This window comes from Oncorhynchus gorbuscha, linkage group LG03 (genome assembly GCF_021184085.1).
Source record: "Oncorhynchus gorbuscha isolate QuinsamMale2020 ecotype Even-year linkage group LG03, OgorEven_v1.0, whole genome shotgun sequence".
Classification (NCBI taxonomy): domain Eukaryota; kingdom Metazoa; phylum Chordata; class Actinopteri; order Salmoniformes; family Salmonidae; genus Oncorhynchus; species Oncorhynchus gorbuscha.
The window spans coordinates 108,656,335-108,682,995 of NC_060175.1; the positions used below are offsets into that span (position 1 = coordinate 108,656,335).

General features: G+C 48.3%; 1 protein-coding gene across 1 annotated transcript in view; it reads right to left on the reverse strand.

Annotated features, from left to right (window-relative positions):
- Positions 1–20,704, reverse strand: part of LOC124032444 (constitutive coactivator of PPAR-gamma-like protein 2) — a 70,158-nt gene extending 49,454 nt beyond the window's left edge. Inside the window, 6 exon segments of the mRNA XM_046344849.1 lie at positions 1,350–1,423; positions 1,574–1,676; positions 2,907–3,035; positions 4,453–4,535; positions 5,650–5,896; positions 19,266–20,704. Coding sequence (XP_046200805.1) covers positions 1,350–1,423; positions 1,574–1,676; positions 2,907–3,035; positions 4,453–4,535; positions 5,650–5,896; positions 19,266–19,763 — 1,134 coding nt within the window. The 5' untranslated portion in view covers positions 19,764–20,704.
- Positions 20,705–26,661: the final 5,957 nt, after the last annotated feature.

A 26,661-nucleotide genomic window follows, 5' to 3' on the forward strand; every position in this document is an offset into this window, starting at 1 on the left:
GAGTCAATACAAGAGAGGAGCCAGCTACTGTACTGCTGAGTCAATACAAGAGAGGAACCAGCTACTGTACTGCTGAGTCAATACAAGAGAGGAGCCAGCTACTGTACTACTGAGTCAATACAAGAGAGGAGCCAGCTACTGTACTGCTGAGTCAATACAAGAGAGGAGCCAGCTACTGTACTGCTGAGTCAATACAAGAGAGGAGCCAGCTACTGTACTGCTGAGTCAATACAAGAGAGGAGCCAGCTACTGTACTACTGAGTCAATACAAGAGAGGAGCCAGCTACTGTACTACTGAGTCAATACAAGAGAGGAGCCAGCTACTGTACTGCTGAGTCAATACAAGAGAGGAACCAGCTACTGTACTGCTGAGTCAATACAAGAGAGGAGCCAGCTACTGTACTACTGAGTCAATACAAGAGAGGAGCCAGCTACTGTACTGCTGAGTCAATACAAGAGAGGAGCCAGCTACTGTACTGCTGAGTCAATACAAGAGAGGAGCCAGCTACTGTACTGCTGAGTCAATACAAGAGAGGAGCCAGCTACTGTACTACTGAGTCAATACAAGAGAGGAGCCAGCTACTGTACTGCTGAGTCAATTACAAGAGAGGAACCAGCTACTGTACTGCTGAGTCAATACAAGAGAGGAGCCAGCTACTGTACTACTGAGTCAATACAAGAGAGGAGCCAGCTACTGTACTACTGAGTCAATACAAGAGAGGAGCCAGCTACTGTACTGCTGAGTCAATACAAGAGAGGAACCAGCTACTGTACTGCTGAGTCAATACAAGAGAGGAGCCAGCTACTGTACTACTGAGTCAATACAAGAGAGGAGCCAGCTACTGTACTGCTGAGTCAATACAAGAGAGGAACCAGCTACTGTACTACTGAGTCAATACAAGAGAGGAGCCAGCTACTGTACTACTGAGTCAATACAAGAGAGGAGCCAGCTACTGTACTGCTGAGTCAATACAAGAGAGGAGCCAGCTACTGTACTGCTGAGTCAATACAAGAGGAGAACCAGCTACTGTACTGCTGAGTCAATACAAGAGAGGAGCCAGCTACTGTACTGCTGAGTCAATACAAGAGAGGAGCCAGCTACTGTACTGCCGAGTCAATACAAGAGGAGAACCAGCTACTGTACTGCCGAGTCAATACAAGAGGAGAACCAGCTACTGTACTGCTGAGTCAATACAAGAGGAGAACCAGCTACTGTACTGCTGAGTCAATACAAGAGGAGAATCAGCTACTGTACTACTGAGTCAATACAAGAGGAGAATCAGCTACTGTACTACTGAGCCAAGAAGCTTAGGAGGTAATAACTAGCTACAGAGGCATGTGACTCCTACCTGGGTCTTTACAGTCTGCATCGCCCCCATGTGGCCAGGAGGTCCACCAAACGGAGCCGGCCCAAACCCTGGCACTACACACAGACAGAGAAATAAATGACTTGTCCAATTTAGCAGGTCTAACAAGTATTTAAGAAAAAGCTTTAGCCAATCGTGCTTGTGTCACTGACTACAAGAGATACTGTATGACGGACAGCGCCTTCGCCAAATGCGGGGTTACTCACAGAGGTAGGGGGAGGTTCCCATGGAGAGTGGGCGGGGTTTAGAGGCAGCTGAGAAATACTCCACAGCTCTCTTAAAACGCTGCACCTTGTCCTCCATACGAGACTAGAGGGAGACAAATATATATTTATTTAACCTTTATTTAAACAGGGATCCACATTGAGATTAAACATATTTTACCAGAGAGCCCTGTACACAGTACAATAAAAACAGAATATTAAAACATACACGTGTATAAACCAATAGAATTCCGCTCAATCAAAAAATAAACATTAAATAAAAGCATTCCCATTCAACTACATAGAGGTCCTCAATCAATAACGTAAACTGCCTGAGTGGCACCAGCACATCTAAGTGCAGTGAACTCTGCAGATTGTTCCACAAATTAAAAGCAATGAAAACTAAATGCAGATTTTCCCAAGTCTGTAGAGACTGGAGAGATCTCTAATGTTATCCATTCCTGTGAATGGGTTATTTTGATATGAAAAAAACATATTGGATCTTAGTCAGATGATTTATGTGTGTTGTAAAGGACAACTTGTCATCAATCCAGGTACTTCTATTGAGAAACAAACTCAATGTGGGCTCCATTTATAGGGCAAGTCCTCAGGGTCAACATTTCATGACCTACAGAACAGCATGAGCTTGGTTTTACTTAATATTTACACTCATTTAAGATCTGGATTTCTGAACTGAATCAAAGTCATCCTAAAGTTCATGAATGGCCTGCTGCACTGAGGTGGCACAGGAACACACCACTGTCATCTGCATAGAGATGAATGTTACAAGTATGAACAGTGTTTCCTATGTCATTAACTTCTTGGATACTGGGGGCAACTTTCCCAGAATTCATTTAGCCTCTTGCCTGTATGGACCACCTTTTGGTTACGCTACTCATATGTTATATGTCTTTGCTTTCACAGAGTCTTTTCGATCTCGAGTTTTGGCATTATTTTTCCATGACGGGTTTAGGGGGAGGCGTAGACAATGAGTCTCCTTTGGTCTGCTAGTTTTGCAGTGACGGTTCACCTTAACCCAATCAATGAACATGATAGACAGGATTTTTTTCTATTGCCTACTTAAGTCGACGGTCTGACGCCACCACTACTCTCCAAATCTTCCCCCCTGTGCCCGCATGCTCTGAACATGGCGAAGCAGTTACCAACACATGAGCAGAACATTGTGCAACAGGCAAATCACATATTTACTTACGTAGTTAGAAGGGTCAGAGCCAGTGACACCTCAAATCATTGATTGGGTTAAGACAACTGTCACTCCAAACTAAAGGGGGGGGGGGGAGAGAGAAAGAGAGAGAACTAGTGGTGTGTGGTGTACCTGTGACTGTTTGAAGACGTCTCTGGCGATAACGTCGAGGTTCCCCAGGTCTTTAATGGAGGAGACGTACTCTGACACCGCCTTGATAACCACCTCACAGGGAGGCAGCACCAACTGGTGGGCTCGCACCTAGAGGGTTAGAGGTCAGGGGTTAGAGGTCAGACACCGCCTTGATAACCACCTCACAGGGAGGCAGCACCAACTGGTGGGCTAGCACCTAGAGGGTTAGAGGTAGAGGGTTAGAGGTCAGGGGTTAGAGGTCTGACACCGCCTTGATAACCACCTCACAGGGAGGCAGCACCAACTGGTGGGCTCGCACCTAGAGGGTTAGAGGTCAGGGGTTAGAGGTCAGACACCGCCTTGATAACCACCTCACAGGGAGGCAGCACCAACTGGTGGGCTCGCACCTAGAGGGTTAGAGGTCAGGGGTTAGAGGTCTGACACCGCCTTGATAACCACCTCACAGGGAGGCAGCACCAACTGGTGGGCACGCACCTAGAGGGTTAGAGGTCAGACACCGCCTTGATAACCACCTCACAGGGAGGCAGCACCAACTGGTGGGCTCGCACCTAGAGGGTTAGAGGTCAGACACCGCCTTGATAACCACCTCACAGGGGGACAGCACCAACTGGTGGGCTCGCACCTAGAGGGTTAGAGGTCAGGGGTTAGAGGTCAGACACCGCCTTGATAACCACCTCACAGGGAGGCAGCACCAACTGGTGGGCACGCACCTAGCGGGTTAGAGGTCAGGGGTTAGAGGTCAGACACTGCCTTGATAACCACCTCACAGGGAGGCAGCACCAACTGGTGGGCTCGCACCTAGAGGATTAGAGATCAGGGGTTAGAGGTCAGACACCGCCTTGATAACCACCTCACAGGGAGGCAGCACCAACTGGTGGGCTCGCACCTAGAAGGTTAGAGGTCAGACACCGCCTACTTAACAACCTCACAGGGAGGCACCACCAAACTGGTGGGCACGCACCTAGCGGGTTAGAGGTCAGACACCGCCTACTTAACAACCTCACAGGGAGGCACCACCAAACTGGTGGGCACGCACCGAGAGGTCAGAGGTTATAGATGATGGGCCAGACAGCAGGGGTATAGCTTAATGTTATGGTTTAGAAGTAACTAGAAGAGATTATCAAGGTCAGAGGTTATAGATGATGGGCCAGACAGCAGGGGTATAGCTTAATGTTATGATTTAGAAGTAACTAGAAGAGATCATCAGGGTCAGAGGTTATAGATGATGGGCCAGACAGCAGGGGTATAGCTTAATGTAATGGTTTAGAAGTAACTAGAAGAGATCGTCAGGATTAAAGTTCAGAGGTTATACCTTGAGTGAGGCCAGGGGGTGTTCTGGTCCTAAAAGGCTCCAGTGGAAAGGTTAAAGGTCAGAGTTTATACCTTGAGTGAGGCCAGGGGGTGTTCTGGTCCTAAAAGGCTCCAGTGGAAGGGTTAAAGGTCAGAGTTTATACCTTGAGTGAGGCCAGGGGGTGTTCTGGTCCTAAAAGGCTCCAGTGGAAGGGTTAAAGGTCAGAGTTTATACCTTGAGTGAGGCCAGGGGGTGTTCTGGTCCTAAAAGGCTCCAGTGGAAGGCAGCCAGGTCCTCATCAGGGAGAATATGGTTCCCTACGGGGGGGGAGAGGGGGAGAGGGAGGGGAGAGGGAGAGAAAGTTCAGTTGTGTGTGTTTGAGCAAAATTCCAAATGCCTGTATGGCCAGAATAACGGTTTTAATTAACGTTTGTCAGCTTGTTCTGGTCATTGTATTTTTGGTCTCCTTCACTCCTCTGTGCATTTCCCCATTTACACCAGAGATCTGTAAATAATGACAAGATGCAAGTCTCCTCCATAACAATAGGAGTCGTCCCAAAGGCAGGAAGGCAGGCGACAAGCTGAGGTCCAAAATAAACCCACAGAAACACATTGGCCTTAACTTGGACACATTTTATCTTTGCCTGTTCCTCTATGGTTTACACACGCCAAGCCCCTCCCCCCCGCATCTCGTGCCAAGCCCCCCCCTGACTAACACGCCAAGCCCCTCCCCCCTGACTAACACGCCAAGCCCCTCCCCCTGACTAACACGCCAAGCCCCTCCCCCTGACTAACACGCCAAGCCCCTCCCCCTGACTAACACGCCAAGCCCCTCCCCTGACTAACACGCCAAGCCCCTCCCCCTGACTAACACGCCAAGCCCCTCCCCCTGACTAACACGCCAAGCCCCTCCCCCTGACTAACACGCCAAGCCCCTCCCCCTGACTAACACGCCAAGCCCCTCCCCCTGACTCTCACAACAACACAGTTGCGAGATCACATCTTCCTGTCTGGCGAGAGGTTTCAACTTGCTATTTGTGATGGGGTTAGGGCTTGGTGTGGGAAGCAGAGGAGAGGGAGAAAGTTGACTCAAGTAGACTATAAAATCGGGCACGTTTCTAGAGTTGGGGTGGCGCATCACATTTAACAAAACAAACATTGAAATACTGTTTTAGGAGGTAAAGTAAAAACCCAACGCAGTAAACAGCAAAATCAGGCGAAATCGTGCAGATCATTGGGCTTCCACTAGATGTCAGTCTAGAGTTTCAGGCTGGTTTTTGGAAAAATGAGCCAGAAATTGTGGTTTTTCTAGGTGGCTCCAATTTTGGCTGTAGTGTTTCCAAGCGCGTGAATGAGAGCGCGTTCTTTGGTATTTTTCTCCGGTAAAGACAATAACGATTCTGTCTTAAATTGTATCGTTTAGGTACCTACCCAGCAGTGCAGTGAAGCAGGGCAGGTGTTGTGTCTTCAGACCCAGCTGTCTGGCTGCTTCAGAGAGCAGGTACTGGTGGGTGGTCAGGTTCTTGCCGTTCCAGGACAGTTTGAGGGCATGCGAGGAGAAGTAGGTGGGCACGTTGCAGAGGGCAAACTCTGAGTCCTGAGCGATCAGGCCGCAGAAACCAAAGTCCCTGTAGAGGGACAGCACCTCCTGGTGGTGGTCCTCCAACGTCTGGACAACCTGGATAATACAACAGAACATTACACACCTTTAACCCTTCACTCTGACAGTAGTAGTGAATCCAGAGGTCAGTCAGTCTTCAGTCCAGTAGAGATTCTACAGATATCACATGCTGAGTTTAGCATTAGTCTCTCGGTATCAGAGGCTATAAATTATGGTTTCATAGGTACACTGGTATACATGGTTAAATTGATTGAGACATAGAATTCATACAGGCCCAATATTCTATATCACAATCAATTAAAACAGAATTCATACAGGCCCAATATTCTATATCACAATCAATTAAAACATAGAATTCATTCAGGCTCAATATTCTATATCACAATCAATTAAAACATAGAATTCATTCAGGCCCAATATTCTATATCACAATCAATTAAAACATAGAATTCATTCAGGCCCAATATTCTATATCACAATCAATTAAAGCTTATAGAATTCATTCAGGCCCAATATTCTACATGTATGTCTGTATGAATTCTATGCTAAATGTGAAATGTTTTTTGCGATGGGAAGTAATAGTTAAACATTCAGATTGGAAAATGCTTAATGTTTATGTATTCTTATGATTACGATCTACTGGTTTATTATGTGAGTTTATGGACTGCTTATCCTTTAGTTTAATATCCTGCTGTGTGTGACTGCTGTCTGTCCATCAGCCTTATGCAGTGGAGGAGTGGTGCTTCAACAAGCACAGCACTTACAAATTACTGATTGGCTGAGAGAAATTGAGATGAAGATTGTGGGGGCTGTCTTGTTAGACTTCAGTGCAGCTTTTGACATTATCGATAAGTCTGCTGCTGGAAAAACGTATATTTGTTATGGCTTTACACCCCCTGCTATATTGTGGATAAGGAGATACCCGTCTAACAGAACAGAGGGTGTCATGGCTTTACACCCCCTGCTATATTGTGGATAAGGAGATGTCTAACAGAACAGAGGGTTTACACCCCCTGCTATATTGTGGATAAGGAGATACCCGTCTAACAGAACAGAGGGTGTCATGGCTTTACACCCCCTGCTATATTGTGGATAAGGAGATACCCGTCTAACAGAACAGAGGGTGTTATGGCTTTACACCCCCTGCTATATTGTGGATAAGGAGATACCCGTCTAACAGAACAGAGGGTGTCATGGCTTTACACCCCTGCTATATTGTGGATAAGGAGATACCCGTCTAACAGAACAGAGGGTGTCATGGCTTTACACCCCCTGCTATATTGTGGATAAGGAGATACCCGTCTAACAGAACAGAGGGTGTCATGGCTTTACACCCCCTGCTATATTGTGGATAAGGAGATACCCGTCTAACAGAACAGAGGGTGTCATGGCTTTACACCCCCTGCTATATTGTGGATAAGGAGATACCCGTCTAACAGAACAGAGGGTGTTCTTTAATGGAGCCTATCCAACGTAATCCAGGTAGAATCAGGAATTCCCCAGGGCAGCTGTCTAGTCTAGTCAAATCACTTTTTTCGATCTTTACTAACGACATGCCACTGGCTTTGAGTAAAGGGTTCGTGTCTATGTATCCAGATGACTCAACACAAAACATGTCAGCTACCACAGCCACTGAAACACTTAGAGGGCTGCAGTTAGTTTCAGAGTGGATGGCAAGGAATAAGTTAGTCCTAAATATTTCAAAAACTTAAAGCAAACTAAATCTTGTAATTAATCATGTGGAAATTGAGCAAGTTAAGGTGAATAAACTGCTTGGAGTAACACTGGATTGTAAACGGTCATGGTCAAAACATATTGATATAACAGTAGCTAAGATGTTGAGAAGTCTACTGTTCAGTCGTGTGGTCAGGTGCCACAAAGAAATTGCAATTGTCTCAGAACAGGGCAGCACGGCTGGCCCTTGGATGAACACACAGCTAATATTAATAATATGCATGTCAATCTCCCCTGGTTGACTTCATCACTACTTGTATTTATGAGAGGTATTGACATGTTGGTTGCACTGAGCTGTCAGTTTAAACTAATGGCACACAGCTCAGACACCCATACATACCCCACAAGACATGCCACCAGAGGTCTGTCTAAACTACTAACACACAGCTCAGACACCCATTCATACCCCACAAGACATGCCACCAGAGGTCTGTCTAAACTACTAACACACAGCTCAGACACCCATACATACCCCACAAGACATGCTACCAGAGGTCTGTTTAAACTACTAACACACAGCTCAGACACCCATTCATACCCCACAAGACATGCTACCAGAGGTCTGTTTAAACTACTAACACACAGCTCAGACACCCATACATACCCCACAAGATATGCCACAAGAGGTCTCTTCACAGTCCCCAAGTCCAGAACAGACTATGGTACTACATAGAGTTGCATGTAGTCATGGCTCTATTTCACATCAGGTAACTGATGCAGCAGTAGAATCAGATTTAAAAAGCAGGTAAAAATAAACCTTATGGAAGAGCGGGGACTGTGAAGACAAACACACAGGCACAGACACATGCATACACACACGATAACATACGCACTACACACACACACACACACACACACATGGATTTTGTACTGTATGTGGTACTAGTGGAGTAGGGGCCTGAGGGCACACAATGTGTTGTGCATGTATTGTAATGTTTTTAAAATTTATATAAACTTCCTTAATTTTGCTGGACCCAGGAAGAGTAGCTGCTGGCTTGACAGGAACTAATGGGGATCCATAATAAACCCCAGGAAGAGTAGCTGCTGCCTTGGCAGGAACTAATGGGGATCCATAATAAACCCCAGGAAGAGTAGCTGCTGACTTAGCAGGAACTAATGAGGATCCATAATAAACCCCAGGAAGAGTAGCTGCTGCCTTGGCAGGAACTAATGGGGATCCATAATAAACCCCAGGAAGAGTAGCTGCTGCCTTGGCAGGAACTAATAGGGATCCATAATAAACCCCAGGAAGAGTAGCTGCTGCCTTGGCAGGAACTAATGGGGATCCATAATAAACCCCAGGAAGAGGAGCTGCTGCCTTGGCAGGAACTAATAGGGATCCATTATAAACCCCAGGAAGAGTAGCTGCTGCCTTGGCAGGAACTAATGGGGATCCATAATAAACCCCAGGAAGAGTAGCTGCTGCCTTGGCAGGAACTAATGGGGATCCATAATAAACCCCAGGAAGAGTGGCTGCTGCCTTGGCAGGAACTAATGGGGATCCATAATAAACCCCAGGAAGAGTAGCTGCTGACTTGGCAGGAACTAATGGGGATCCATAATAAACCCCAGGAAGAGTAGCTGCTGCCTTGGCAGGAACTAATGGGGATCCATAATAAACCCCAGGAAAGAGTAGCTGCTGCCTTGGCAGGAACTAATGGGGATCCATGATAAACCCCAGGAAGAGTAGCTGCTGCCTTGGCAGGAACTAATGGGGATCCATAATAAACCCCAGGAAGAGTAGCTGCTGCCTTGGCAGGAACTAATGGGGGATCCATAATAAACCCCAGGAAGACTTGGCAGGAATAATGGGGATCCATAATAAACCCCAGGAAGAGTAGCTGCTGCCTTGGCAGGAACTAATGGGGATCCATAATAAACCCAATGAAGAGTAGCTGCTGCCTTGGCAGGAACTAATGGGGATCCATAATAAACCCCAGGAAGAGTAGCTGCTGCCTTGGCAGGAACTAATGGGGATCCATAATAAACCCCAGGAAGAGTAGCTGCTGCCTTGGCAGGAACTAATGGGGATCCATAATAAACCCCAGGAAGAGTAGCTGCTGCCTTGGCAGGAACTAATGGGGATCCATAATAAACCCCAGGAAGAGTAGCTGCTGCCTTGGCAGGAACTAATAGGGATCCATTATAAACCCCAGGAAGAGTAGCTGCTGCCTTGGCAGGAACTAATGGGGATCCATAATAAACCCCAGGAAGAGTAGCTGCTGCCTTGGCAGGAACTAATGGGGATCCATAATAAACCCCAGGAAGAGTGGCTGCTGCCTTGGCAGGAACTAATGGGGATCCATAATAAGCCCCAGGAAGAGTAGCTGCTGACTTGGCAGGAACTAATGAGGATCCATAATAAACCCCAGGAAGAGTAGCTGCTGCCTTGGCAGGAACTAATAGGGATCCATAATAAACCCCAGGAAGAGTAGCTGCTGCCTTGGCAGGAACTAATGGGGATCCATAATAAACCCCAGGAAGAGTAGCTGCTGCCTTGGCAGGAACTAATGGGGATCCATGATAAACCCCAGGAAGAGTAGCTGCTGCCTTGGCAGGAACTAATGGGGATCCATAATAAACCCCAGGAAGAGTAGCTGCTGGCTTGGCAGGAACTAATAGGGATCCATAATAAACCCCAGGAAGAGTAGCTGCTGCCTTGGGGATCCATAATAAAACCCAGGAAGAGAACTAATGGGGATCCATAATAAACCCAATGAAGAGTAGCTGCTGCCTTGGCAGGAACTAATGGGGATCCATAATAAACCCCAGGAAGAGTAGCTGCTGCCTTGGCAGGAACTAATGGGGATCCATAATAAACCCCAGGAAGAGTAGCTGCTGCCTTGGCAGGAACTAATGGGGATCCATAATAAACCCCAGGAAGAGTAGCTGCTGCCTTGGCAGGAACTAATGGGGATCCATAATAAACCCCAGGAAGAATAGCTGCTGCCTTGGCAGGAACTAATAGGGATCCATAATAAACCCCAGGAAGAGTAGCTGCTGCCTTGGCAGGAACTAATGGGGATCCATAATAAACCCCAGGAAGAGTAGCTGCTGCCTTGGCAGGAACTAATGGGGATCCATGATAAACCCCAGGAAGAGTAGCTGCTGCCTTGGCAGGAACTAATGGGGATCCATAATAAACCCCAGGAAGAGTAGCTGCTGGCTTGGCAGGAACTAATAGGGATCCATAATAAACCCCAGGAAGAGTAGCTGCTGCCTTGGCACGAACTAATGGGGATCCATAATAAACCCAATGAAGAGTAGCTGCTGCCTTGGCAGGAACTAATGGGGATCCATAATAAACCCCAGGAAGAGTAGCTGCTGCCTTGGCAGGAACTAATGGGGGTCCATAATAAACCCCAGGAAGAGTAGCTGCTGCCTTGGCAGGAACTAATGGGGATCCATAATAAACCCCAGGAAGAATAGCTGCTGCCTTGGCAGGAACTAATAGGGATCCATAATAAACCCCAGGAAGAGTAGCTGCTGCCTTGGCAGGAACTAATGGGGATCCATAATAAACCCCAGGAAGAGGAGCTGCTGCCTTGGCAGGAACTAATGGGGATCCATGATAAACCCCAGGAAGAGTAGCTGCTGCCTTGGCAGGAACTAATGGGGATCCATAATAAACCCCAGGAAGAGTAGCTGCTGGCTTGGCAGGAACTAATAGGGATCCATAATAAACCCCAGGAAGAGTAGCTGCTGCCTTGGCACGAACTAATGGGGATCCATAATTAATACAAATCTGCTAAATATGTGTATGCCACCAAAAACATTTAATTTGACTTCGATATTGGGATGATGGAGTTGATGTGAGCCATAACCAGCCTTTCAAAGCACTTCATGACTACAGAGTGCTACAGGGCAGTAGTCATTCTGGCAGGTAGCCTTAGAGTTCTTGGGAACAGAAATGATGACTAGCTTGAGATGTGTGGGAATTACAGACTGAATGGTTGTGAATATGCCTGCCAGCTGTTTTTTTGCTGAAATAACATCCGGCCACACGGCCTTACGAGTGTTGACCTGATTAAAAACCTCACGTCAGCCTCAGAGCGAGATCACCCAGTCTCCTTGTCGTAGCCTCAGAGCGAGACCACCCAGTCTCCTTGTCGTAGCCTCAGAGCGAGACCACCCAGTCTCCTTGTCGTAGCCTCAGAGCGAGACCACCCAGTCTCCTTGTCGTAGCCTCAGAGCGAGCGAGCCCACCCAGTCTCCTTGTCGTAGCCTCAGAGCGAGACCACCCAGTCTCCTTGTCGTAGCCTCAGAGCGAGATCACCCAGTCTCCTTGTCGTAGCCTCAGAGCGAGATCACCCAGTCTCCTTGTCGTAGCCTCAGAGCGAGATCACCCAGTCTCCTTGTCGTAGCCTCAGAGCGAGATCACCCAGTCTCCTTGTCGTAGCCTCAGAGCGAGATCACCCAGTCTCCTTGTCGTAGCCTCAGAGCGAGATCACCCAGTCTCCTTGTAGCTCTGGATAAGAGCGTCTGCTAAATTACTTAAATGTAAAATGTAAATGTTGTCGTAGCCTCAGAGCGAGTTCACCCAGTCTCCTTGTCGTAGCCTTAGTTGTCTGCGATAGCTTTGTCTTTTAGTTTAGCACCAGCCTCTGTGTTAATTAAGGGCTTTTGATTAAGGAAGCAGAGAAACTTCACTGTGGGGACAACGTCGCCGATGCATTTCCTAATGAAACTGGTCACCGAGGTGGTTTGCTCGTCTATGCTATCGGCCGAGTCCAGGGAACATATTCCAGCGCTAGCAAAGCAGCTTTGTAAAGCAGAGTGATCGATTCATTTACACAAACGCTTGTATTGCTTTCGTTGTAAAGCATAATTTCAAAATCTGAGACGACAGGTGGATTAACACATGGCTAAACTGTGTTATGGCTAAAATGTGTTTTGCAATATTGCACTTGTGATTTCATGAATATGAATATTTTCTAGTAATATTATATGACTGTGGCGCTATGCTATTCAGCGTTGCTGATGACAATTATACTGGATCCGGGATGGGTATTTCAGAGGTTAAGCTTGTTAACCCTCGCAAGGCTGCCGGCCCAGGCGGCATCCCTTTCCGCGTCGTCAGAGCTTGCGCAGAACAGCTGGCTGGAGAGTTTAAGGACATACTCAATCTCTCCCTATCCTAGTCTGCTGTCTCCACATGCTTCAAGACGTCCGCCATTTTTCCTGTACCCAAGAAAGGAAAGGTAACTTTACTAAATGGCTATCGACCCGCAGCACTCCTGTCATCATGAGGTGCTTTGAGAGGCTAATCAAGGATCATATCACATCTACCTTACCTGACACCCTAGACCCACTTCAATTTGCTTACCGCCCCAATAGATCCACACAACGCAATTGCACACTGCCCTATCCCATCTGGACAAGAGGAATACCTGTGTAAGAATGCTGTTCATTGACTACAGCTCAGCCTTCAACACCATTGTATCCTCCAAGCTCATCATTAATCTAGGGGCCCTGGGTCTGAACCCCGCCTTGTGCAACTGGGTCCAAGACTTTGACGGGCCACCCCCAGGTGGTGAAGGTAGGAAACACCACTTTGCTGATCCTCAACACAGGGGCCCCCACTAAGGTGCTCAGCACCCTCCTGTACACCCATGAAGGCATGGACACACACGCCTCCAACTCAACTTTGCAGACAACAACAGTAGTAGGCCTGACTACCCACAATGATGAGACAGCCTACAGGGAGTAGGTGAGGGCTCTGGGAGTGTGGTGCCAGGAAAATAACCTCGCATTCAATGTCGACAAAACAAAGGAGCACCCCCCCATCCACATCGACGGGACCACAGTGGAGCAGGTGGAAAGCTTCAAGTTCCTCAGCGTACACATCACCGACGATCTGAAATGGTCCATGCACACAGACAGTGTGGTGAAGGTGGCACAACAGCACATCTTCAACCTCAGGAGGCTGGAGACATTTGGCTTGGCACCTAAAACCCTCATGCACCCAAAACTAGGGATGCACCGATATGGAATTTTTGCACGATACCGATATCTGATATTTTCCTTGCCAAAAACCTGATACTGATATTTACATATTTTGCAGCTTTTTAAGCATTCTAGTACAGTTAAATAGTTTTTACACACTGACAAAAAATTATTTTGTTGGCATTTACGTAGGTCCCCATTACCAGTAAAACATAAAAACAACCTATTTCTTTCACATACTTGCTGTGCTGTTTCGTTGTTTATTTATTTGTTCAGTCTCATAAATGTCAAGCAGTGAAGTTTCAGCTGTCTATCCGTGGTCTCTCTTCCTCTGCACTGTCACTGTGTCCGTTTCCATCTTGTCCAGCTGTCTGTCTGTCCGTGGTCTCTCTTCCTCTACATCTTGTCCAGCTGTCTGTCTGTCCGTGGTCTCTCTTCCTCTACATCTTGTCCAGCTCTGTCTGTCCGTGGTCTCTCTTCCTCTACATCTTGTCCAGCTCTGTCTGTCCGTGGTCTCTCTTCCTCTACATCTTGTCCAGCTCTGTCTGTCCGTGGTCTCTCTTCCTCTACATCTTGTCCAGCTCTGTCTGTCCGTGGTCTCTCTTCCTCTACATCTTGTCCAGCTCTGTCTGTCCGTGGTCTCTCTTCCTCTACATCTTGTCCAGCTGTGTCTAACATGTCACGTAAACCCTGTTTCTTGTCTGCATCGAAGTAGCGGTCCTTGTACCTGGCATCTAGCATGGTGGTGACACCGAGGTCCTTGTACCTGGCATTGAGCATGGTGGTGACACAGTAGCGGTCCTTGTACCTGGCATCTAGCATGGTGGCGACACAGTAGCGGTCCTTGTACCTGGCATCTAGCATGGTGGCGACACAGTAGAGGTCCTTGTACCTGGCATCTAGCATGGTGGTGACACCGAGGTCCTTGTACCTGGCATTGAGCATGGTGGCGACACAGTAGAGGTCCTTGTACCTGGCATCTAGCATGGTGGTGACACAGAGGTCCTTGTACCTGGCATTGAGCATGGTGGTGACACAGTAGAGGTCCTTGTACCTGGCATCTAGCATGGTGGTAACACAGTAGAGGTCCTTGTACCTGGCATCTAGCATGGTGGTGACACAGTAGAGGTCATTGTACCTGGCATCTAGAATGGTTGTGACACAGTAGAGGTCCTTGTACCTGGCATCTAGTATGGTGGTGACACCGAGGTCCTTGTACCTGGCATCTAGCATGGTGGTGACACCGTAGAGGTCCTTGTACCTGGCATCGAGCATGGTGGCGACACAGTAGAGGTCCTTGTACCTGGCATCTAGCATGGTGGCGACACAGTAGAGGCTCATAGAGAATGCCACCGCTTGTTCACAGCCTTGAGTACTTTTCCAATTTTAACCCCACGGTCTGTGTGGGCAGTTTTGATGAGCAGGCGTTTCAATGTCATGACAGAGGGGTATCACGTCTGCTGCAGACACAGTTCTTTCTCCAGTCAGTTTCAACAATACTGTGTAACTCCGGTAGGGCAACATCTGAACAATAGCACCTACTTGCTGGTGTGTATCGGGGCTCGAGGTGCTCGACCAGTCAGCAAAAGCCAACATCATCCACGACAGAGAACGGTTGATTGTCAAGTGCAATGACTTCCATTATCTTGGCGTTAATGGATGTTGCCATTGAGTTGTCTTGCTGAAATGTTCTTACCCTTGGAAATGACTGCTCAACTTGAACTTGGTTAGTTGTTGGAAGCACTTTGTATTATTCTGCTTTTGTTCGGCGTCATTACGTCATCTACCTACGTTGCACAGGTGTCAGCTTTGACGTCGGTGTTAAACTAGACATCAGGCTGATGCCGACGTTGGCATTTTTAGCTAATGTCGGCCGATTCCCATATGCTTACCGATATATTGTGCATCCCTACCTAAAACCCTCACAAAACTTTACAGATGACCAATCGAGAGCATCCTGTTGGACAATATCAACACCCAGTACTGCAACTACACCGCCCTCAACCGCAGGGCTCTCCTGAGGGAGGTGTGGTCTGCCCAACACATCACCATGGTCAAACTACCTGCCCTCAAGGACACCTACACCACCCAATGTCACAGGAAGGCCAAAAAGATCAAGGACAACCACCACCCGAGCCACTGCCTGTTCACCCCGCTATCATCCAGAAGGCGAGGTCAATACAGGTGCATCAAAGCTGGGACAAAGCGACTGAAAAACAGCTTCTATTTCAAGGCAATTAGACTGTTAAGTTGTTGTATCTCCCATCCCGTGAACGGGATCGTTGTCATCATCTGACACTAATTAGCATAATGCAACGGACATAAATATTACTAGAAAATATTCCTATTCATGAAAATGACAAGTGAAATATATTAAAACACAGCCTTAGGGTGATTAACAAAAGGCTGTCATCTCAGATTTTCAAAATATACTTTACAGCCAAAGCAAGACAAGCATTTGTGTAAGTTTATCGATAGCCTAGCATAGTATTATGTCCAGCTAGCAGCAGGTAACTTGGTCACGAAAATCAGAAAAGCAATCAAATCAAATCATTTACCTTTGATGAGCTTCGGATGTTTTCACCCACGAGACTCCCAGTTAGATAGCAAATGTTCTTTTTTTCAAAAAATATTATTTTTGTAGGCGAAATAGCTCCTTTTGTTCTTCACGTTTGGCTGAGAAACCGACCAGCAATTGCGGTCAATCGCTGAAAAATATTCCAAATTAGCTCCATAATATTGACAGAAACATGGCAAATGTTGTTTATAATCAATCCTCAAGGTGTTTTTCAAACATCTATTCCATAATATATACACCGGGACAATTGGTTTTTCAGTAGGAGCGAGAGGAAAAATGGCTACCTCTGTCTTTTACGCAAGAATCACTCAGAGCCATCAGGTGACCACTTGCGCAATGTAGCCGCTTAGGCATATTCTGGAACATAAAGGCGTGAAACTACGTCACAATGCTGTAGACAACTTGGGGAATACGTAGAAAAAGTAATCTGGTTGATAGCCCATTCACTGCTCAATAGGGACGCATCGGAACGCAGAGCTTTCAAAAGATGAGTCACTTCCGGATTGGATTTTTCTCAGGCTTCCGCCTGCAATATCAGTTCTGTTATACTCACAGACAATATTTTTAGTTTTGGAAACTTTAGTGTTTTCTATCCTAAGGTGTCAATTATATGCATATTCTAGCATCTGATCCTGAGAAATAGGCCGTTTACTTTGGGAACGTTATTTTTCCAAAAATGAAAACACTGCCCCCTAGTTACAACAGGTCAAATAGCCATCACCAGACAGCTCCCACCCGGTTACGTAACCCAGCGCCTACGCTTCTAACACACCGACAGCATCACTGGGCAAAATAGTATGCAGCATCATCTGGATATGTCTGCAACAAAAGTTCAACAGTCACCTTCTGCTACCATTTCTGTCAAGACGTCTACACATACAGTTTGACTCATACATTCGATAAATCCAAAGAACGCGCCACACCGAACGCGCCACACCGAACGCGCCACACCGAACGCGCCACACCGAACGCGCCACACCGAACGCGCCACACCGAACGCTCCACACCGAACGCTCCACACCGAACGCACCACACCGAACGCACCACACCGAACGCACTGCAACTGTCTCTTCAACACAATGCTGCAAATCAAACGCAGCGTTTCATTGGAAACAAATTTCATTCTGGTGTACCAAAATGCAATGACACTGTCGGTGTGAGCGAAGCATTAGAATCTGCTGCCCCAGACTTGAAATCACTGGCCAGTTTAATAAAGGAACACTAGTCACTTTAATAATGTTTACATACTGCTTTACTCATCTCATATGTACAGTGGGGCAAAAAAGTATTTAGTCAGCCACCAATTGTGCAAGTTCTCCCACTTAAAATGATGAGGCCTGTAATTTTCATCATAGGTACACTTCAACTATGACAGACAAAATCAGAAAAAAAATCCAGAAAATCACATTGTAGGATTTTAATGAATTTATTTTCAAATTATGGTGGAAAAAAGTATATGGTCACCTACAAACAAGCAAGATTTTTGGCTCTCACAGACTCTGTCCTCCACTCGTTACCTGTATTAATGGCACCTGTTTGAACTTGTTATCAGTATAAAAGACACCTGTCCACAACCTCAGAGACACTCCAAACTCCACTATGGCCAAGACCAAAGAGCTGTCAAAGGACACCAGAAACAAAATTGTAGACCTGCACCAGGCTGGGAAGACTGAATCTGCAATAGGTAAGCAGCTTGGTTTGAAGAAATCAACTGTTGGAGCAATTATTAGGAAATGGAAGACATACAAGACCACTGATAATCTCCCTCGATCTGGGGCTCCACGCAAGATCTCACCCCGTGGTGTCAAAATGATCACAAGAACAGTGAGCAAAAATCCCAGAACCACATGGGTGGACCTAGTGAATGACCTGCAGAGAGCTGGGACCAGAGTAACAAAGCCTACCATCAGTAAAACACTACGCCGCCAGGGACTCAAATCCAGCAGTGCCAGATGTGTCCTCCTGCTTAGGCCAGTACATGTCCAGGCCCGTCTGAAGTTTGCTAGAGAGCATTTGGATGATCCAGAAGAAGATTGGGAGAATGTCATATGGTCAGATGAAACCAAAATATAACTTTTTGGTAAAAACTCAACTTGTTGTGTTTGGAGGACAAAGAATGCTGAGTTGCATCCAAAGAACACCATACCTACTGTGAAGCATGGGGGTGGAAACATCATGCTTTGGGGATGTTTTTCTGCAAAGGGACCAGGAAGACTGATCCGTGTAAAGGAAAGAATGAATGGGGCCATGTATCGTGAGATTGAGTGAAAACCTCCATCCATCAGCAAGGGCATTGAAGATGAAATGTGGCTGGGTCTTTCAGCATGACAATGATCCCAAACACACCGCCTGGGCAATGAAGGAGTGGCTTCGTAAGAAGCATTTCAAGGTCCTGGAGTGGCCTAGCCAGTCTCCAGATCTCAACCCCATAGAAAATCTTTGGAGGGAGTTGAAAGTCTGTGTTGCCCAGCAACAGCCCCAAAACATCACTGCTCTAGAGGAGATCTGCATGGAGGAATGGGACAAAATACCAGCAACAGTGTGTGAAAACCTTGTGAAGACTTACAGAAAACGTTTGACCTCTGTCATTATAACAAAGTATTGAGATACTTTTGTTATTGACCAAGTACTTATTTTCCACCATAATTTGCAAATAAATTCATTAAAAATCCTACAATGTGATTTTCAGGATTTTTTTTTCTCATTTTGTCTGTCAAAGTGTACCTATGATGAAAATTACAGGCCTCATCTTTTTAAGTGGGAGAACTTGCACAATTGGTGGCTAACTAAATACTTTTTTGCCCCACTGTATATACTGTATTCTATTGTATTTTAGTCAATGCTTAAGCTAATATTTATATATTCCTTAATTCCATTATTTTACTTTGAGGTTTGTGTGTATTCTTGTGATTTGTTAGATATTACTGCCCTGTTGGAGCTAGAAAGACAAGCATTTCGCTACACCTGCAATAACATCTACTAAATGTGTATGTGATCAATAAAATTTGATTTGATTTACTTTCCTTATGTTTCCAAAACTGTATTGACGTCAAGAGCAAGCATTTGGGCTTTTAACAGAAGTCCCCCAGGAAGAAGAGGCCTTCATCAATAGGCTTTAAAGGTAGATAGCCTCTATGAATGGGGAAGCAGCTATTGCTCTTTACTCACCCGCACTCTGAAGCGAAACATGGCGAGGCGGACACAGTGGCTGAGGCAGGCTGGGGGCAGGAACCAGGCGCGGGGAGGCGGAGTGGCCTTACTGCCAACATGATTAACGATGAGCTGGGCTGTCTGGCGTTGCCCCTGGGCCCGGCGCGCCCACTCCGGCCACCGTTCCTTCCCCAGGGTCCCGTTGAACACCACGACCAGCTCAAGCCCACCCTGGTACAGACAGGCCTGGGACAGAGCGGACAGGTATCCCAGCATGGCGTTCCACTCCCCGCCGCACACCCAGTCCGTCTGGTAGCCGCCGTACAGCCGCTGCAGACCGGAGTCAGCATCTATGAGTATCCGGGCCGGGGGTGGAGGAGGCATAGGGCCGGGGTGATGGGGGTGGTGGTGCGGGGGCTGGCGGCCCGGTGTACGGCCTAGTTTGAGGAGGTCCACAGGGACGGCTGCCCCGGGACACCGTTTCTCAAGATACTCCTGGAAGCCCTGCACACCCATCCCGGTGTTGTTGAGCCGGTGGGTCTGGCCAGGGGAAGGGGGCTCCGGGTACGGTCGGAACGCCGTGGTGATAGCTGATGTGAGAGTCGAGACTGTAACTAGCTAGAACCTGACGTATCTCTCTGTGTGACTGACTGAACGACTGTTGCTGCACCCACCCTCAACTCTGATACCAGTGACCAACCCTGCAAAGGCAAACTAGCCTAGTACGCTAGTTGACCAGGCCGAGAGGTGTACTTCCTAACAGCAAGTAAGAAAGCTAGCTAACTAGTTAGTGTGCAAAGCCAATCTTCTATATTTGGTCGTGTGAGTACAATTGTGTGTCCATCCCTAGCAGTATTTTGGTCAACTGCCAGCAAAGCCAGCTCGTGTAATTCTCCGGCTAAAGTTTAACTTCCCCTCTAACCAGCTAGCTAGCTAGGTAATAACACATGAAATGTTGATAACTGATGATGGCTAGTGGCTAACTATAGTAATGGTATGATTTACTCCAAAATTATAATCCTGATTCACACGAAGAAACGTTGCGCATTAGTTGGCGAACATGACGGCCGAGTAAATTCTTAATCTGACAGTATATTGATATTAGAACAGTTCGACTATTTCAAATTAATGAGACGTGCTAGTTAGCAGGCCGATGGGATATCAACAATCTGATTTAGTTAGCTAGCTAACCAGCTATCTCGCTGGCTAACGTTAACCGCTGTAGCGAGCTGGGTCCCCGGCGTGACTTGACGCGTCAACTCTCAAAGACGACTCTGGGACAGAGACGAAATCAAATGGATGTTTGGAGAAATTAACGGCAGAAATAAAATTAAAATTAAAAAAGTGAATTAAAAACAAACGGCCGATGGTGCCTCCCTCGCTTTCTTCCACACTCACGACTTCATGTTGAGGAAGGAGACATACTTTCAAGCGATGTCAGCCATCTTGCGACTTCCTCACGGACCAACAGAAGTGGGAGGGAAGGCGGTGAGCGGAGATGACGTCGAGGGAGCTGTAGGGAAATGTAGTTACAAAAGCTCGCATTTTTCTCTAAAGGTCCCTGGAATGCTACGGTGAAAAGACTCCAACTACCAAGAATACATCTACCTTGGCATGAGACGTCGGAGGGTCCTTGCTACTGGGGATCCTTGGAACGTCCCTACCATATCTACCATATTGAAGTTGAAATGTAAAATGGTTATGGTTAGGAAAGGGATTTATGGTTAAATTGAGGTTTGGGTTAAGGTTACGTTTAGGGTCGTCTCGTCCCAAAGATACAGGATTGGACTAACCAAAACCAGAGGAGCGTTTTGGACTAAATGTTAAATTATGATCAGCAACACCAGTTAACTACTAAATCGATTATTGTCATGCACATTCTTCTTGCAGACTTTGCCCCCCCTGCTAGAATGGACTATAGATTAATCAAACAGACGATGTTCAATATTTATATTAGATCAAGTAAAGTATACATTGCATTGCATGTAAACACTAGGTGAGAGACTAATGTAACAAGTATGTAACAAGTAACCAAGCTAAGATCAGTGTAATGTAACCAAACTAAGATCAGTGCATGTAGTGTATATATCGCCCTCCTGTGGGGGCATTTGGGACAGCAGGTACACCATTTATGTTTGTATTTGAACACGAGGAAAATAGACTTTCTGTGTTTCAGATCAACCCCTCCATATCCCGCTGTCAATAGCACGTTTAGCCCAGAGGCCTAGACACCACTCTCCCTGGCTGTCCCTAGCACTCCAAATACAACCCTGCTATATCACACTCACTGAATACCAGCCCACCACCATCATCATCACACAGACACATTTTGCAACCTGGCATCCTATTTTTATATCATTCACAGATTGATTGCAATAGAAGTAAGTTTGTGAATTATGTTGCTCTCTCCCCCCTCTTCTCCCTCTACTTGTCCTCTCTCCCCCACTTGTCCTCTCTACCCCCTCTACTTGTCCTCTCCCCCTCTTCTCCCCCACTTGTCCTCTCCCCCTCTTCTCCCTGAACTTGTCCTCTCCCCCCTTTTCTCCCTGAACTTGTCCTCTCTCCCCCTCTACTTGTCCCCTCTCCCCCTCTACTTGACCTCTCTCCCCCTCTACTTGTCCTCTCTCCCCCCACTTGTCCTCTCTCCCTCCACTTGTCCTCTCCCCCTCTTCTCCCTCCACTTGTTCTCTCTCCCCCTCCACTTGTCCTCTCCCCCTCTTCTCCCTCCACTTGTCCTCTCTCCCCCTCTACTTGTCCTCTCTCCCCTCTTCTCCCTGAACTTGTCCTCTCTCCCCCTCTACTTGTCCTCTCTCCCACCTCTACTTGTCCTCTCTCCCCCTCCACTTGTCCTCTCTCCCCCTCCACTTGTCCTCTCTCCCCCTCCACTTGTCCTCTCTCCCCCTCTACTTGTCCTCTCTCCCACCTCTACTTGTCCTCTCTCCCACCTCTACTTGTCCTCTCTCCCACCTCTACTTGTCCTCTCTCCCTCCTCTACTTGTCCTCTCTCCCCCTCTACTTGTCCTCTCTCCCACCTCTACTTGTCCTCTCTCCCTCCTCTACTTGTCCTCTCTCCCCCTCTACTTGTCCTCTCTCCCCCACTTGTCCTCTCTACCCCCTCTACTTGTCCTCTCCCCCCTTCTCCCCTACTTGTCCTCTCCCCCTCTTCTCCCTGAACTTGTCCTCTCTCCCCCTTTTCTCCCTGAACTTGTCCTCTCTCCCCCTCTACTTGTCCCCTCTCCCCCTCTACTTGACCTCTCTCCCCCTCTACTTGTCCTCTCTCCCCCCACTTGTCCTCTCTCCCCCCACTTGTCCTCTCTCCCTCCACTTGTCCTCTCTCCCTCCACTTGTCCTCTCCCCCTCTTCTCCCTCCACTTGTCCTCTCTCCCCCTCTACTTGTCCTCTCCCCCTCTTCTCCCTCCACTTGTCCTCTCTCCCCCTCTACTTGTCCTCTCTCCCTCTTCTCCCTGAACTTGTCCTCTCTCCCACCTCTAATTGTCCTCTCTCCCCACCCTCTACTTGTCCTCTCTCCCCCTCCACTTGTCCTCTCTCCCCCTCCACTTGTCCTCTCTCCCCCTCCACTTGTCCTCTCTCCCCCTCCACTTGTCCTCTCTCTCCCCCCTGTACCTGTCCTCTCTCCCCACCCTCTACTTGTCCTCTCTCCCCCTCTACTTGTCCTCTCTCCACCTCTACTTGTCCTCTCTCCCCCTTACTTGTCCTCTCTCCCACCTCTACTTGTCCTCTCTCCCCCTCTACTTGTCCTCTCTCCCCCTCTACTTGTCCTCTCTCCCACCTCTACTTGTCCTCTCTCCCCCTCTACTTGTCCTCTCTCCCCCTCTTCCCCTTCTACTTGTCCTCTCTCCCACCTCTACTTGTCCTCTCTCCCACCTCTACTTGTCCTCTCTCCCCCCTCCACTTGTCCTCTCTCCCACCTCCACTTGTCCTCTCTCCCACCTCCACTTGTCCTCTCCCACCTCTACTTGTCCTCTCTCCCACCTCTACTTGTCCTCTCTCCCACCTCTACTTGTCCTCTCTCCCACCTCTACTTGTCCTCTCTCCCACCTCTACTTGTCCTCTCTCCCACCTCTACTTGTCCTCTCTCCCACCTCTACTTGTCCTCTCTCCCACCTCTACTTGTCCTCTCTCCCACCTCTACTTGTCCTCTCTCCCCCTCTACTTGTCCTCTCTCCCCCCTCTACTTGTCCTCTCTCCCCCCCTCTCCTCTTGTCCTCTCTCCCCCTCTACTTGTCCTCTCTCCCCCCACTTGTCCTCTCTCCCCCTCTACTTGTCCCTCTCTCCCACCTCTACTTGTCCTCTCTCCCACCTCTACTTGTCCTCTCTCCCCCTCACTTGTCCCTCTCCCACCTCCACTTGTCCTCTCTCACCTCTACTTGTCCTCTCTCCCACCTCTACTTGTCCTCTCTCCCACCTCTACTTGTCCCTCTCTCCCACCTCTACTTGTCCTCTCTCCCACCTCTACTTGTCCTCTCTCCCACCTCTACTTGTCCTCTCTCCCACCTCTACTTGTCCTCTCTCCCACCTCTACTTGTCCTCTCTCCCACCTCTACTTGTCCTCTCTCCCACCTCTACTTGTCCTCTCTCCCCCTCTACTTGTCCTCTCTCCCACTCTACTTGTCCTCTCTCCCCCTCTACTTGTCTCTTGTCCCCCTCTACTTGTCCTCTCTTCCCCCTCCACTTGTCCTCTCTCCCCCTCTACTTGCCCTCTCTCCCACCTCTACTTGTCCTCTCTTCCCCCTCCACTTGTCCTCTCTCCCACCTCTACTTGTCCTCTCTCCCCCTCTACTTGTCCTCTCTCCCCCTCTACTTGTCCTCTCTCCCCCTCTACTTGTCCTCTCTCCCACCTCTACTTGTCCTCTCTCCCACCTCTACTTGTCCTCTCTCCCTCCTCTACTTGTCCTCTCTCCCCCTCTACTTGTCCTCTCTCCCACCTCTACTTGTCCTCTCTCCCACCTCTACTTGTCCTCTCTCCCACCTCTACTTGTCCTCTCTCCCCCTCTACTTGTCCTCTCTCCCCCTCTACTTGTCCTCTCTCCCACCTCTACTTGTCCTCTCTCCCTCCTCTACTTGTCCTCTCTCCCCCTCTACTTGTCCTCTCTCCCCCACTTGTCCTCTCTACCCCCTCTACTTGTCCTCTCCCCCTCTTCTCCCCCACTTGTCCTCTCCCCCTCTTCTCCCTGAACTTGTCCTCTCTCCCCCTTTTCTCCCTGAACTTGTCCTCTCTCCCCCTCTACTTGTCCCCTCTCCCCCTCTACTTGTCCTCTCTCCCCCCACTTGTCCTCTCTCCCCCCACTTGTCCTCTCTCCCTCCACTTGTCCTCTCTCCCCCTCCACTTGTCTCTCCCTCTTCTCCCTCCACTTGTCCTCTCTCCCCCTCTACTTGTCCTCTCCCCCCTCTTCTCCCTCCACTTGTCCTCTCTCCCCCCTCTACTTGTCCTCTCTCCCCCTCTTCTCCCTGAACTTGTCCTCTCTCCCACCTCTAATTGTCCTCTCTCCCCACCCTCTACTTGTCCTCTCTCTCCCCCTCCACTTGTCCTCTCTCCCCCTCCACTTGTCCTCTCTCCCCCTCCACTTGTCTCTCTCCCCCCTCCACTTGTCCTCTCTCCCCCTCTACTTGTCCTCTCTCTCCCCCTGTACCTGTCCTCTCTCCCACCCTCTACTTGTCCTCTCTCCCCCTCTACTTGTCCTCTCTCCACCTCTACTTGTCCTCTCTCCCCCTTACTTGTCTCTCTCCACCTCTACTTGTCCTCTCTCCCCCTCTACTTGTCCTCTCTCCCCCTCTACTTGTCCTCTCTCCCCCTCTACTTGTCCTCTCTCCCCCTCTACTTGTCCTCTCTCCCCCTCTTCTCCCTTACTTGTCCTCTCTCCCCCTCCACTTGTCCTCTCTCCCACCTCCACTTGTCCTCTCTCCCACCTCCACTTGTCCTCTCTCCCACCTCTACTTGTCCTCTCTCCCACCTCACTTGTCCTCTCTCCCACCTCCACTTGTCCTCTCTCCCACCTCTACTTGTCCTCTCTCTCCCACCTCCACTTGTCCTCTCTCCCACCTCTACTTGTCCTCTCTCCCACCTCTACTTGTCCTCTCTCCCACCTCTACTTGTCCTCTCTCCCACCTCTACTTGTCCTCTCTCCCACCTCTACTTGTCCTCTCTCCCACCTCTACTTGTCCTCTCTCCCCCTCTACTTGTCCTCTCTCCCCCTCTACTTGTCCTCTCTCCCCCTCTACTTGTCCTCTCTCCCCCTCCACTTGTCCCTCTTCCCCCTCCACTTGTCTCTCTCCCACCTCTACTTGCCCTCTCTCCCACCTCTACTTGTCCTCTCTTCCCCCTCCACTTGTCCTCTCTCCCACCTCTACTTGTCCCTCTCTCCCCCTCTACTTGTCCTCTCTCCCCCTCTACTTGTCCTCTCTCCCCCTCTACTTGTCCTCTCTCCCCCTCTACTTGTCCTCTCTCCCCTCTACTTGTCCTCTCTCCCCCTCTACTTGTCCTCTCTCCCACCTCTACTTGTCCTCTCTCCCTCCTCTACTTGTCCTCTCTCCCCCTCTACTTGTCCTCTCTCCCACCTCTACTTGTCCTCTCTCCCCCTCTACTTGTCCTCTCTCCCACCTCTACTTGTCCTCTCTCCCACCTCTACTTGTCCTCTCTCCCACCTCTACTTGTCCTCTCTCCCACCTCTACTTGTCCTCTCTCCCACCTCTACTTGTCCTCTCTCCCCCCTCTACTTGTCCTCTCTCCCACCTCTACTTGTCCTCTCTCCCTCCTCTACTTGTCCTCTCTCCCCCCTCTACTTGTCCTCTCTCCCACCTCTACTTGTAATTTCTCCCACCTCTACTTGTCCTCTCTCCCACCTCTACTTGTCCTCTCTCCCCCCTCCTCTCCCTGAACTTGTCCTCTCTTAAATCACTGGGGAAGCCAAGCAAGAAAAACAACATGTTACAAACTACAGTATGTGCAGTGATGACTGTGTTGTTTGCTCTATAACCTGTTAGTTCATATGCCTTGACACCGTGGTATATAAGGCTAAGGGCGAGACAATTGGAATACACAGTGGCAGAATCAAATTCATCACAAAACCGGAGAGCCACATCTATCCAGTGGAGTTCACAAAGCATATGCGTGTACAGTAACAGACAGTTACAGACTTATAGCACGGTGAAGCAAGATAATGTGTCTGACATTTTCAGACCACTAAACAACTATTGATTTATGTGCTGCCCTGTGGGACTCCCAATCACGAGCGGATGTTATACAGCTTACATCATCAAATCACCTCTGCTTAGTCTAATACACTAAAAGATACTAATAATTATTTGGTCCAATCAACGTAAGCTAAATATGATGTGGCTGTCCATGGTTCTGATTTCTGTGTGTGTGCATGCGCATTCCAGCAAGTAGAAAAAC